Raw genomic sequence first — 15,972 nt, 5'->3', positions numbered from 1 at the left:
AAATACTTTATATAGTTTATACACGTTTACACACTATTATCTGAAGGCAGAAAAGGTATTCTAGGGAAATTTATTCCATTAAATGTAAATTTTTGTAGGGTTTCTGAATTTTGACCAAACTCACTAGTATCAATTCACTTAAAACAAATAACTAATTTAATCAAAATGGTTACTTGATATTTCTTTATCAGATTCTTCTTCATTGGCTTAAGAAGATATAAGACAGGAGTCCCCAGTCCTTAGACCATGGACCAATAGCAACCTATGGCCAGTTAGCAACCCGGTCGCACAGCAGGAGGTGAGCGAGGGTGAGGGAGCATTCCTGCCTGAGCTCTGCCTCCTGTCAGATCAGTGGTGGCATTAGATTCTCATAGGAGTGCAAACCCTATTATGAACTGTGCATGCGAGGTATCTAGGTTGTGCACTCCTTATGAGAATCTAACTAAAGCCTGATGATCTGAGATAGAACAGTTTCATCCTACAATAATCCCCTCCACCACCACCACGACTTGCCAATCCATGGAAAAATTGTCTTCCATGAAACCAGTCCCTGTTGCCAAAAAGACTGGAGACCACTGAATAAGACATGAAAAATACTAGTAATTCTTTTCCCTTTTTGCTTGAAGAAGAAATTAAACAACTTTGTCTATTCAATAAACCATGGTAATATCTGAATGCCTTTTCCCCAAGAAGATGAATTATAACATTTCAACAAATAGCACAGGTAATGTTTAGAAAATTCCTGAGAGTTTTTTGTCCACAAGTTATCATTTCTGCCTGTTTTGATGTTGTTATTGGGCAACAGAAAGGATCTTATTCACTGAGCATGCCTAGCATGAAGGTTGTATTGAACTGAGACCAGCATCCACTATTTCTGTCCCTTTGCATTAAGAACCCAGCTGCACCCACAAAACTTTGATACAGGCTGCAGACAAAACCTTGTGTGTCTGATCCTGAAAAGGTAGGAAGGAAAACACACACACAGACACACACAAATAAGTCTCACTGGAACAGAGAAAAAAAAGTGTGGGGAATATCGGGATGTTACTTACCATAATCTTAGGTTGGGAATAAAGTAGGTAAGCCGAAAAAACTCTTCATTGTTTATTGAAAAAAAAAATCAATCAAATATGTTGCTACGCTTGAATGTGTCCCCACAAAGTTCGTGTGTTGAAAACTTAATCCCCAATGCAACAGTGTTAGGAGGTGGGAACTCTAAGAGGTGATTAAACCATAAGGGCTCTGCCTCATGAATGGATTGATGCCGATATCATGGGAATGGTTTTGTTATCATGGGGTTGGGATCCTGATAAAAGGATGAGTTTCCCATCCCCTCCTCTAAGGAGTGTACAAGCACTCTGTCTTTCCACCTTCTGCCATGGGATGATGCAGCAAGAAGACCCTTGACAGATGTGAACTCTTGGATTTTGAATTTCCCAGCCTCCAGAACTGAAAGAAATTAATCTCTGTTCTTTATAAATTGCCCAGTCTTTGGTATTCTGTTACAGCAACACAAAATGGACTAAAACATAAACTAAAGAGAAAACGGAATCATTCATGATTTTGACCAGCTCCTAAAACATTAACATTTACTGAATACATAATTTCATCTAAGACAATTTCAGTAGACACATTCTTAATCTACAGAGAACACCTTGCTAGCATCATTACTTGGAGGATTAAATGAGCTGACATATATAAGACTCTTAGCATATTACCTAGCATGTAGTAAGTATTTTAAAAATGTTCTATTTTCATTGGGAAAAAAGCGGGGGTTGGGGGGGGCAGGCAAATAAAGCAACCAGCTATTCGTTTTTAGTTTTTATGAACTCATCATAGTTTTACATTAACATCTGAAAGGCAAAAGGTAAAATTAACATCTGAAAGTGTCAGTTATATAATCATAGAAAATTAGAACTGAGAGGAACTTTAAAAGCTCATCTAGCTTAAGATCCATATTCACCAATGAGAAAAGCTAAGGACCAGATAAACTCAATGTCCTAGACAGATCCCAGGCAGAGGGTGGCTGGGCCTAGAAAGCAGGTCCTTGAATCTGCCCAGAGCAGCACTCTTTCTTCTAGACCCACTGAACATTCTGTATCCTTTCAAATGACAAAACATCAAATTTACATTAAACAATTAATAACAAACCAATTGACTTACTTCACTTTGCATCTTTTGAGCCTCCTTTGAAGCATGATATGATGGTGTCTCAACAAATTCAAGCATTGGCTTTCCCTTATTTTTCTCATATTCTTCTTTGTATTTAACCTTCATTGGAAAAAGAAAAGCATATATAAATCGAGAGCCCTTATACAAACAGAGCAAAGTAAGACAAAATATACGTTCAAAACTAGTCATCTTGTCCTCTAAAATCATATTATTCTGGCCATTTAGGTTGATCACTGGGTTCCCTTTGGTTAATGACATACAAGTAAAGTAAACAGGTAATAGAAAATTTCCTAAAGGATAAAAATAATTTAGAACAACTAATGTAGTTCTAGGACCTGTATAAACTATTTTGTCAAATGGTTGGAATATATAGATATGTATCATATATATGGGGTTATATATGTATATGCAAATGGCATACACACATAGGTAGTAAGTATGAGAAAGAGAGAGACCCCTGAGATCACATTGATGTCTATTGGTAAATCAAGAACAAGAAGGAAAATATGGGTGTGATCCTCTGTTTTTCTGTCAAAGGGAAGATGATGTCCTCCAGGACTGCTGAATATTTCCATAGACACTGAGTAAAACACTCACACAGACCTTATATGATTTATATCAATTTTGCTATGCAATATTTAATATCATATTATGAATTATTTAATTCAATTACAGTCAATCCTCATCTTACTTTGGTTTATAAAATGAGTGACATTTTTTATCTTCCAATAACAAAAAATAATATGTAAGCCATCAGAATGGTTGGCTTTTTAAGCAATATACTCTTTCAAATTAAACTCATAGAAGTTTTTATACTTCATTTCATTCAGAAATGCATTCTCAATAAATTTGTTTAATAATTATCTATAAAATTATTTATTAAAATAATAATGTTAATGATAATTCAACCCAAGAGAAATTTTTCAAACTTAGAACTTTATGAAACAGGAAATATGACACATTTTAAAATACCTATTTGTAGACATAATTTAGTTGCAAAGAGTATGATAGAGTGATCAATAAAAGTATTGGGAAGTATAATAGCATACACCACTAGGATAAAATTTCGTGAAATGGCCAGGTGTGGTGGCTCACACCTGTAATCCCAGCACTTTGGGAGGCCAAGTCGGGCGGATCACAAGGTCAGGAGTTCAAGACCAGCCTGGCCAACATAGTGAAACCCTGTCATTACTAAAAATACAAAAAAAAAAAAAAAATTGCTGGGCATGGTGGCGGGCACCTGTAATCTCTGCTACTCAGGAGGCTGAGGCAGGAGAATCGCTTGAACCCAGGAGGCAGAGGTTGCAGTGAACCGAGATTGCACCATTGCACTCCAGCCAGGGTGACAGTGCGAGATTCCATCTCAAACAAAAATTTTGTGAAATAAATGAAATGAAATAAGAAATTTTTAGAAATGATGTATATTTCCAAACTTAAAGGGGAACTGTTTTGTTTATTTTTAAAACCAATGAAGATGGGTATGAAATTTTTATGGACTTTACATTCCACAGAATACATTTAAAAGACTGATATAAAATTTTATCTTAACAGATGCTGGAACTGACATCTTTTGCAACTATTTAAGCTCGGAATTTTAAAAAAAATAGCGACTTTAAAGTATGCTAGAGAGAAGACGTTTTTAGTTTATTCAGGGAGTACCTAGAATTTCATATTAAAAAAATATTAATCAAGAATACATTAGTAAGACTGTATTCTCTTTTTAATAACACTTATAATTGAAATAAAAAATTATAACAAACCTTGCACCTGGAAAATTAATGTTACTGCTGAAAATGACAAATCAAGACACTAGAAAAATTTAAATCATCATGTGGTTTGACCATAGTTTAATTAATTCCTACCTTGTAACTTTTTAATTATGTGAAGTAATGGTTATTTTACAAAATGCCTTTAGATTGAAATATGGTTCAAACTCCCCTGACCCCAATACATACATAGCAAATAGTGTTTGAGATTTTCAAAAGTAATGTTAACATTCTCAGGATTTATTCTTTTCTACAACTGCACATTCTCAGTTAAGATGCACGGCAGTGAGCGGCAGGCCTCAGGATGGTTACGGCTTCCTGGCAGGGAGGGTAGGTGTTCAACAAGTGCGTACCTGACTTTGGAGGATGGCATTGCCTTTATGGTGCAAATGTTCCACAGCATCCGCATCAAAATGATACATTCCTTTGTTTTCCTCAAAGATCTTTTTATATTCTCGCTAAAATACAGAATGTGAAAATAAATTTAGAATCAAAGAGACTGATTACAGCCATCAATACTTAGAAACGCAAACTGCACAATACAAGCCACTAAGAGCTGCAAAGCGTTGCCAAGTCCCCATCTGCAGTTGGCTGGCAGGTAGGAGGTTTCTGACACTGAGATACACAGACAATGCAAGACAGACTCACTCTAGGTCAGCATACGAAACATGCAAGAGAGGCAGAGGACAATTAACCGCAAACGTAATGTAAAGGATATTCACAACAACAGGGAGTGGCAACGGAAAGCTAGTGCTGGGACTCGTGAAAATAGGTAAAGTAGAGCAAAATAAAGACAATTTGTCTTGCTCTTATCTTATGACAGGAATATGTTTAACACTGTTCAAAAGGAGAGAAGGAAAGGAAAACAAAAAGAATAGAGGAAAAGAAACCCAGAGGCAAGGAATAAAAAAGTCCTATACAAAAAGACTCCACCACGAAGAAGATTGAGGGTCACAAGGAAAATGTAAGAGAAATAATTCAACTATTTTTCCTAAAAGAAAAGGGTAAAAGGTGCCCGGAAGAGAAATTGAGCAATCTGGGAACAGTCAGTTGAGTTTTTAAGGTGAAAAAATTGGAGGAAGGCTACTATTTAGACGTACAGAAAACAAGATGAATTTGGAAGAGACTGAATTGAACAGGGATGCCAAGTCTGGCCACTGAAAGATGCTAAATGTAACAGGCAGCAACATGACAAAAATTGTTTCAATAGCAACCTAAGTGTCCATCAACAGATGAATGAATAAAGAAACTGTGGTACATATACACAACGGAATACTATTCAGCCACAAAAATGAATGAGATTCTGCCATTTGCAACAACATGGATGGAACTGGAGGTCATTATGTTAAGTGAAATACGCCAGGCACAGAACAACAAATTTCACATGTTCCCTCACTCATATGTGGGAGCTAAAATAGTGAGACTCCAGCTCTACAAAAAATAAAGAAATTAGCTGGGCATGATGGCATGCACCTATAGCCCCAGCTACTTGGGAGGCTGAACTTATGAAGACAGAGTAGAATGATGGTTACCAGCAGCTGGGAAGAGTGGACACCATCTCCTCAAGTGCAGATGGTTAAGGGGTGCAAAAATACAGTTAGAGAGAATGAGTTGAAGATCTAGTATTCAATGCCACAATAGGGTGACCATAGTTAACAATGATTTATTGTACATTTTAAAATAACTAAGAGTGGAATTGAAATGTTCCTAACTGAAAGAAATGACAAATGCTTGAACTGATGGATACCTCAACTATCCTGATTTGATCAATACACACTGTATGCCTGTATCAAAACATTACATTTACCCCATAAATATATACAACCATTATGTATCAATAACAATTAAAAATTAGAAAATTTTTAAAATGATTATTTCACGATTTCTATCATCGGAGATTGGACACTTAGTTATTTTGCCTTATTTGGAAAAGACCTTTAGAAGTAAATAGTAGCTCTTAAAGACTCAAGGCTACAGAGACTAAAGAAGCTAAAAATAGTTGCTGATTAGGCAATGGGGTGCCAGTAAAAATGGCAATAGAGTGGAGGGATACAGAAACAGTATTTGAAAGGGAGCAGGAAAGAGCTGGCCATAAGGAAATTTGCATTTTGATCTTAGGGGACGCTCCAGGGATTTCAGAGTGAAAGAGGAAGAAAGCCCAGTGCTAGGAATGGAACAGATGCCCAAGTGTCCTGCCACAAGAGAGCTGCCCTTTCATGTGAGATAAAGCAATAGTCCCCAGAGGGAGCCTGGCCTCAAGTGCTTCCAGTCAATTAGGAGGCTGCAATACATGTTCCCCCAAACCTAACCAGAATAAAATCAGGGAGGAAAGCACCCCCAGGAAGGTCATGAAAATGTTCATATAGTACTTTTTTTTTTTGGACAGGGTCTTGCTCTGTCACTCAGGCTGGAGTGCAGTGCAGTGGAGGGATCATGGCTCACTGCAACCTTGACCTCTGGGCTAAAGCAATCTTCTCATCTTAGCCTCCTGAGTAGCTGGAGCTATAGGTGCATGTCACCATGCCTAGCTAATTTCTTTACTTTTGCGTGGAGCTAGGGTCCCACTATGTTGCCCACGCTGGTCTCAAACTCCTGACCTCAAGCCATCCTCCTGCCTTGGCCTCCCAAAATGCCAGGATTACAAACAGGAGCTACTGCATCCAGCCCACAGAATACATCTTGATTGAAGGAAACAAGTTATACATTTTGGCTCCTCTAATATTTTTTTTAAAAAGCCTTTTTTTGGGATAGACATGGTGGCTCCCACCCTTGGCTCCCAGGTCAAGAGATCAAGACCATCCTTGGCCAACATGGTAAAACCCCATCTCTAGTAAAAATACAAAATTAGCGGGATGTGGTGGTGTGCACCTGTAGTCCCAGATGCTCAGGAGGCTGAGGCAGGAGAATTGCTTGAACCTGGGAGGTGGAGATTGCAGTGAGCCGAGATCACGCCATTACACTCCAGCCTGAGACAGAGTGAGACTCCATCTTTAAAAAAAACTGTTTTTTGTTTTTTTTTAACCAGTTAAAATCTGGAAAATAGACTTTATAATCTGATTAGAAGTTATCTTGTAATACGTATTTATAAAATAATCATGAATGTAACAAACTATAACATAGTCCACTACTGAGTTAAAATCCACAACAGATACATATTAATATGTCTAAAATAATTAATATATACTGAAAAATTCAGTAAATATTGTTCCCAACACAATTATCCATTTTAGTTACAAAGAATTTCAGAAACTCCTATTTAAGAAAACAAAACAAAACAAAACAAAAAACAAGGAAAACTTATTTGAATTAAGATCTGCAAAAGAACTTCGAATGCGTGTCTTTCCTTATATAACAGTCTCTGTTGCCTCCTAGTGGGAGACACACAGAGTTACACAAAATACACATTTCTTAATTTATGTAAAATTATAAAAGAAACTGAACACTACGAGAGGTCCATTTTCCAGGGGAAAATGTTTCCCAAAATTTTAATTAGAATGATTTTACACACTAATTAAGGCATTCATATCACTCTATAGAGTTTGGGTTAAAATACAAGTAATTCTGACATTGCTAAAGGCATTTAGGGGTCTTTAAAACAACAGCTACTATGACAAATGGATAATTTTGGCAGAATATCTCTTACTGAGCAATCTAATTCAATCTTTTATAAATCAACAAAATTCCGATTCTTTACATGAAAATGTTAATATAGGCTATTCTTTGTTTCTTCACAAATACTAGATAAAGGAGGCCATTCTAATATACAATAAAGTTGAGCAAATGTATACAGCATTATACAATGTATACAACTTCGTAAGTAGGCACTTCAAAAGGAACACATTTTTTAAGTCTTAAACTTTCTCTCCCATAAAGTAGTCATTCAATCACAATTTGTCTATGGGGAAAAAGAAATCTGTCCTCTAGGCAAAAACACCACCTAAATGAAGATCTAAACTTTATAAATGATATATGAAATAAGTAACATATGACTTTGTTGCGTTTTCTCTGTTGATGAGATGATAGAAACAATTTACATTAGACTGTACAAAATGGAGCCACGTGTGACTTAGGGTTGCCAGTTACAAGAGCTAGCAAAGTCAGGGTCCTGATGTACTATGGGTTGAAACAGCATCCAGGGTAGTGAGAGTCCCGCGGGACTGACTACATGGGCAGTGCACCCAGATACTTTCATCAGAACATGAAGAACTCACCCTTTTCTCCTGGTTGCCTTGATCGAGAACACTGAAACCATGACAAGACTAAAAGCAATGTGTCAATGCAGTATAAATGCTGTTAGGAATTATTTTCAGAGAAAATACAGTTTAGACTAAGACAATTTTTCATGCTACTGAAGGCATACTAAAGACACTCTGGTCTGGCCTACATAAAATAAAATAGCCCTGACTTGAGAACCTGAACTTCAAGTGGCTTTAATCTAACACAGATGAAGTAAGGGAAAGAAGAATGATAGAAAGGCCATTGTGCAGACACTTTGAAGTATAGTTGTATTCAGGAGATACTGGAGAGCAGCAAGAACCCCCTTTGCAAAGTGACAGCTCTGGTGGGATTTCTGCAAGCAAAGGAGTATTTTTCAACGAGTTAGTTATTGAGGGAGGAGTGAGACACAGGCCTTCTAAGGAAGCAGGTGAGCACACGAATGCTGCAGACATATTGGCTTCTTGGAGCCACAAGGCAACTACGGTTGCCATTAGATGAACCACTTACGCCGCTGAGCATTTTGCTGGCTTTCATAACATGGTCTAAAAACAACAAATTTGGGAGATCTGAAACTGGATCATGCATATTTTGAATGTCTTTCTTGTACTTCACCTATGAAAATAACATGGAACAAAATACCATCTAGGAGAAGAAAATATTATGCTTTTGCATTATTGCACTTTTCATACATCATAAAGTAGTACTATTTAGTGGTAAATTGACAGGTGAATTTACAAGGAGCCACTAGATGGTGCTGATTTACTACGGAATGAATTTTAAAAAGTTATTTCTATATGGGCTTGAAAATACTTGGATAATTCCTTTTGTTGTTAACATATTCATGTTAACAGAATAAAGTAATTTTCACAGTAACTCTGCTTTCAAAAAATAAAGAGAATAGCCACTTTATTCTTTAGAAATTACTACAGTATTTCAATTATGCTTTGTGGAGATTTTAGGATTTTGATGTTTTCCATCCTATCACCACAGACTTTTTTAAAGCAACTTTTTGAAAATATAATACCAGTAATAACAAAATATTGATAGCAAAGATGTCACAGACTTACTATGTGCCACTTTTCTAAACCCTTTATGTGTATTAAGTATTGAATCTCCACAATAACCTCTTTATTAAGTAGGTATCTTAAGTAGTCCCATTTTACAGATAAGAAAACTGAGGCACAGAAAGACAGACACATAGTAATAGGTGATGAAACAGGATTTAAATCCAACCAATCTGACTCCAAACCTTTAGCTTTCAGCACTATGTTCTAGGTTCCTTTAAGTATATTTCATCTCTATTTCTAACAAAGCAACAGATCAATAATGCATAATTTTTACACTTGAAAAGGAAATCTAAATATTTTCACCTATAGCAAAGTAATCAATTTTTTGATGTTGCTGTTTCTATACTCTAATTTTAACAAGAATTTAAAACATCATTTCTTGTAAAATTAATTTTCATTATTTTTAAAAACATGGAATGAGAACAATTCATATAAGGAAGTATTTCACAGCATTTACATAAGGGATAAAAAATAAATTGTAAGTCATTAAAGTAAAATTTCTAAAAATTTCTTTATATGATAAATTACCATGTACCAGGCAGTACTTTACAATAAACTCAATTTCACAGCCATAATTACATGAGGTAACTACTGTCCTAACCACTAATTTGTGGTAATACAGACCACTTCTCTGCAAAATTCTATAATCTATTTCTACTCTTGAACAGATATAATAACTTCATTTGCAATACTATTACTACTTATTAACTAATTAGTAATCAGTAACCATTAAAAATTAATTATAATAATATATTTTTCTCAGAAAAAGCTTTAGAAAAATATGCTTCAGTTCAACTACAAATTACTTGGAAGCTACATTATTTTGATTAAGTATCAGTAATTACAACACAGTCTATTCTAAAAAAAAAAGGAATCAAAAGATATTGAAAATAATTTTCTACGAATTACAACTTACGTTGCTTGCCAATGTGGCAGCAAGCTGATTCTGCCTAAAAGAAGCACTTTCAAGAGGATTGTAATGATGTTTCTTATCCTTCATTTCATTATCAAATTTTTCTTTGTATTTAATCTGTCATAAAAGAAAAGATAAACAGTACACGTATCTTTACATTTAAAAGTAACACATTTGATTTTCACATAGATAAAATAAAAGCTACCTTAAAAATGAATGGTTGCAAAGTTTAAATTCCTGGTATCCATCTCCCTCTATAAAGCTTAATGGAATAAAGTGTTTTTTTGTTTTTTTTTTTTTTTAATAAAAAAAGCTCTACTTCTACATTGATCACAAATGCAATGGCATGAACTCACATCCTATTAATGAGAATTATGCACTAAAATACCAAGATTTTTAAATGTCAGTTTTCATTTCTGCATTTCTATAATCTATGATCAGTTAGAAACCTAGACCACAACTGTCTTAATGTCTACCACATTTAGAAAACAGATTCTAGGCCCCAGAATTTAAATATAAATTTTCCTAAGGGAATTATTCCAAATAAAGAGCATGATGTGTACCACAGTTTTTCTCATCATTTCCTATACTTCATTTGCTCAAAAATTTAGTCTTAGGAACTACATTTTCTGAAATGTCCTGGGTCAATTTAATGTCAATTTAAAACTTTCTCTGCTTTAACTCCACAATTTATTTACCAGGAAAACCATCTCCAATACTCACTCTAAATTATTTTTCTCCTTTTAAAGGACTCTTAAAACAACCAAAAAGGGATTATCAACTTATTTGGTAGAACTATATTTTTCTCCATGTATACAGAAATATGAGAATTCATGTCACAACTAATTAGAATATAAACACAAGTTCACTACAAAAAAAAAAAAAAAAATCCTAGCTACTCACGTATCACACCCCATTTAACTTACTTTAGCCAGGAAAGGGTGTACTGATTTCACAGGTCAAAGTAAGCTGTTTTGTTCTCTCATAATATTTTTCTGATGTTATAATTATTACAATGTTTTGTTTTCTAACAACATTCTGATAATACACCTTTATGCATACATCTAAAGGCTCTGCCTTGCAGAAGGCTTTATTGAAAAGCAATTTGGGATGGCTCTCATCGTGTATTTTACACATGCACAGGGTGATGGTCTCCTTCCGGGACACATGTCCGGAACCTACCTATGAGAGAGAGTTGGAGAAAATCTTGGTGGGAATACAGCATTTGGTAAATATTTTGAGATGGTTTACAGGAAATATTTTCTGTTCTGGTTCCATTTGATAATAACAACTTTCTGATATTCTCAATACCGTACAAATTGATTTTAAGTAATTGGCAAGACCTCTTTAAAACAAGAAAAACGGACTTCTAAAATTATTTTGTGTCTTGAAATCAAGAACAAAATTACAAATTAAATAAATTTAGATTTCCTTCAGTACTTTATACAGTAGCTGGCACAAAAGCAATGATTCACCCTGCCTGGTCCGCCTGTAAATTCAAAGTCTTATTTTATTTATTTTATTATTATTATTATTTTTGAGATGGAGTCTCACTCTGTCGCCCAGGCTGGAGTGCAGTGGTGCGGTCTCGGCTCACTGCAAGTTCCGCCTCCCGGGTTCACGCCATTCTCCTGCCTCAGCCTCCCAAGTACCTGGGACTACAGACACCCACCACTATGCCCAGCTAATTTTTTGTATTTTTAGTAGAGGCGGGGTTTCACCATGTTAGCCAGGATGGTCTCGATCTCCCAACCTCGTGATTTGCCCGCCTCGGCCTCCCAAAGTGCTGGGATTACAGGCATGAGCCACTGTCCCTGGCCATAGTCTTATTCTTTTTGCCCTCTTCACCCTTCTGCTATACTTTTACCATATTTTAGTCACTGGTCCTGTCTCTCCTAAGTTTCTAGTGCCTAAAGGATATTCACTCAACAAAGATGGTGGACTCTTCAACAGCCTTCCACTGGAATGACACTTTTGACTCAGCCATAGTCATTAACACTGTATTAGCTAAATGGCAAAAGTAGGTTATATGATCTTTGCACACAGAGAGCCCATCATACTGTTTCTGCAAACTCTGAGGTTTCCAGCATAGTAACACTAGAGTACTTGAAAATGAAACTGATGAATTCCTTTCTTGTTATCAAACCTTGCATATGCTCTTCCAAGTAAATGTACGGAAACCCCTTCCTCAACTTATGATGGGGTTGCATCTCAATAAATCCACCATAAGTTAAAAATATTGTAAGTTAAAAATGCACCAAATACACCTAACCTACCAAACATCACAGCTTAACCTGGCTTACCTTAAACATGCCCAGAACAATGACCTTAGCCTACAGCGAGGTAAAATCATCTAATAACAAGCCTGTTTTATGCATGTTGAACATCTCATATAATTTATTGGATATTATAAGGTAAGTGAAAAGCAGAATCATTACATGGGTACTTGAAGTATGGTTTCTACTAAATGTGTAGCACTTCCATGCCATGGTAAGGTTAAACAGTCTTAAACTGAACCACTAGAAGTCAGGGACCATCTACACATTTCTAAGAAACAATAATCAATCAGTTATTCATATATATTCATATTAAATGTAATAATAAGCATTGTGTTGTGAAATTTATCTTGTTTGAATGTTCACTACAGTGAGTGATTTGATTCAAGATGCCTAAGGAACAAAAACACAAGTTTCCCTCATTAATGAATCACAAAGTAAAATAACTGCATTATATAAAAAATGCATGGACCAGACACCAACACCCAATTGTTTCTAAGTTTGCTCTTTCTGTAAGGAATGCAGGTAAAATGAACTAAGAAGATCACCAAATGGTTGAAGGGAGTCACATCACTCACCTTCTGACTTGTTCACTCACTAACTACACAGACGTACTCAACATTCTATTGTATTTTCAACCTAGAGCTCATACATCTGTGTGTCTACCTTCTCGTGCAGGCTTGCATCTTCTGAGAGATCCAGGAAATGCTTTTCCTTGACTATAACTTGTTATCCAACCATGGAACAAGGCATAACACTTTCAGTTTTGAGATCATTTGAGAAAGGGAGGAACAGGTATTGGAGTGACTTTGTCATGGTTTTAAGATACAATGTTACTCCTTATACCTACATCAATTATTCTGGAAACAAATGAAGTTACTCCATATGACTGGCTTTATTTACATTATGACTTGTGTGCCTAGTGGTCCTAATATTTATCACTTTTGTTTTTATTATTTTTTTATTTTTAATCTTTGTGGGTACATAGTAGGTGTATTATATTTATGGAGTACATGATATGTTTTGATACAGGCATGCAATGCATAATAATCACATCATGGAAATATCACCTTTTAAAAAAATACTCTATAGGTATATAGGATCAAACTCCTAGATGTTTTTTAAAAAATTATAAGAGACAGCAGGATTTTCAGAGGCTCACACTTGGAGAAAACACGGATACTGTTAAGCTACAATGGCAGCATTGTAGCTCCTCGTAACTGCACAACTTCTCATATAAAGAAATGAGAAGTTACATCTGCAGATCCTCCTATGAGGGTCCAGATTCTCATAACTGCACCTGGGTATGTGTGAAGTCTAACATGCAAACCCAAAACTTTATACTGACATCACCTGTGACTCAGACTCACAAAAAGCCAGCAAAGGCACAAAAAAGCAGACCCTGAATGAAAGTGTTTCACCATAATCACGTAAACATATTTTAGCAAAGAAATAGCTTGATAAGTGTACCTTAATTATCACTGAAAATGAAAAGTAAGCAAATAACACAATACTGCGTATCTATAGACATCAATCCCCAGCAATCTTGGATGAAATTAAACTAAAAGCTGTCAAGGAAGACAGGACAGATTTTTACATAGAACTCATCATTAAATCAATAATATCTTTAAGTCTTAACTTTACACAATATAATATCTCTGCTCTTATTTTCCTTGCAAAATAACATCTTACTGACTTAGCACCAAATGTTAATGATCCAGAGAATATTGGTTTAATCAGGCTCTATACATCTATTGGCAGCATAATCTGTGTTTTCCTATAATAGTGGATCAAAGCATATGAGCCCTGTCTCCATGGAGCCTGCCTTGTGGGAAGTGAAATGGATTTCTAAAACACACACACACACACACACACACACATATTATGCAACTACTACAAATTGTATCAAGAACTGTAAAGAAGGGCAGAGAATAAAGGAGAAGAGAGCAGTATTTAAACTGGCAAGTCAGGAACATGACATTTGAGCTGATAATTGGGTGTGACAAGTTTGGTGGAGGGAGTGCTTGCCAGGACGGGAGAATGGTAGATTGTCCAAACCAATTAACACCCCTTGCAATTTAAGGCTACTGCTTACTACTAAATTTTCATGGTAATTTATAATGTGATTTTTAGGTTTAAAACCCATTCTTGCTGGGCGCGGTGGCTCACACCTGTAACTGCAGCACTTTGGGAGGCCGAGGCTGAGGCGGGCAGATCACGAGGTTGGGACATCGCGGGCAGATCACGAGGTTGGGACATCGAGACCATCCTGGCTAACACCATGAAACCCCGTCTCTACTAAAAATACAAAAAATTAGCTGGGCGTGGTGGCAGGCGCCTGTAGTCCCAGCTACTCAGGAGGCTGAGGCAGGAGAATGGCGTGAACCCGAGAGGCGGAGCTTGCAGTGAGCCGAGATCCTGCCACTGCACTCCAGCCTGGGTGACAGAGTGAGACTCTGTCTCAAAAAAAAAAAAAAAAAAAAAATTCTTATCAATGTATTAATGCAATTTTAGAACAATCCTAAATATTATAAATATATATTTTTTCCTTGAGGTTATAAAACTGAACAAGGAGTCTATTCATCATATAGACAAATTCCAAGTGATAAGATGATCTATGGATATATTAATTAATCAACTACTCTTAGAATTTTTAAAGTCAATGAATTCAAGAGTTACTCTACTTATATTTGAGATACATATGCACCAATCCCTTCATCTTGGCACAGGAGATTTTTGCTTTTTTTTTTAACGATTTTTTTAAATAACCTGGCCATAATTTTACCTATATTGGAAATTTTAAAAAGGGGAAGTTTACAACTACGGGAGCAAAGCTATTGTAGAAGTTAATATAAGAAGGGTTTGGTACGTGTTCCCATTACCTTTCCTGGGTAAAATCCCACAGAGTTCAATTTACAAACAACATGTGAGAATCCCACCCATTCACTCTCTGTTTCCATCCTTTCATCAGACAAATCTTATCCCCACATACCTTGACCATTGCCTTGTCATTGCCTTCTCTGTTACAATGTTTCTGGTCCTCTGGTGCTCTTTTTCTCCCTGCATTCTATCCCCTCTCATCTTCCTGCTTATTAAATCCCTGAATCGTTTGCCTTCTATGTATTTATGTGCCTTTATCATTAGTTGAGGAGCAAACTAAAAGCTTTAATGCTGTCAACGAAAATAAGAAACTAAACTTTCTGCCCACATTTCTGCTATAATTGATATACCTGAAAATACAAATGGAATATACTGAGTTCATCCCAGAATTCCTATTATTTATTTTCTCACCTTCCCCCTTTTCTGATGAGTTTTTATACCACTTATAAAATCTTACATGACATGAAAAAATACACAACGATAGTTATAATGTAACTTAAAAATACAATCTGCTTAAGCATCTGATCACTCAGTTGCTAAATAATTTAAGATTTAAGAAAAAAAATCTGCTTTCAAGCCCAAGTAAGGGTCAAATGGGGGAATTTTTGTGGATTGAACTTGAAATGTGAAAATAAAGCTCAAATATCAAAACTTTATTCTAAGGGCTCTCAAATAGGATT

At 35.8% G+C, this 15,972-nt stretch overlaps 1 protein-coding gene across 2 annotated transcripts in view; it reads right to left on the bottom strand.

The window, feature by feature from the left end:
- NEBL (nebulette) overlaps positions 1 to 15,972 on the bottom strand; it is a 385,533-nt gene that overhangs the window by 68,580 nt on the left and 300,981 nt on the right. The window contains exons 8-11 of one of the 2 annotated variants that reach the window (XM_011963859.1): positions 10,140 to 10,253; positions 8,664 to 8,768; positions 4,292 to 4,396; positions 2,164 to 2,271 (exon numbers count right to left, since the gene is read on the bottom strand). The exons of the other annotated variant lie outside the window; for it this stretch is intronic. Of the exons in view, the coding sequence (XP_011819249.1) occupies positions 2,164 to 2,271; positions 4,292 to 4,396; positions 8,664 to 8,768; positions 10,140 to 10,253 (432 nt within the window). The remainder of the gene's footprint in view (positions 1 to 2,163; positions 2,272 to 4,291; positions 4,397 to 8,663; positions 8,769 to 10,139; positions 10,254 to 15,972) is intronic. 2 annotated transcript variants of the gene reach the window in all.

The sequence above is a fragment of the Colobus angolensis genome, unplaced genomic scaffold (assembly GCF_000951035.1).
Source record: "Colobus angolensis palliatus isolate OR3802 unplaced genomic scaffold, Cang.pa_1.0 Scaffold63, whole genome shotgun sequence".
NCBI lineage: Eukaryota > Metazoa > Chordata > Mammalia > Primates > Cercopithecidae > Colobus > Colobus angolensis.
The sequence above is the reverse complement of the archived record's forward strand: the minus strand, read 5'-3'. Positions and strand labels throughout refer to the sequence as shown.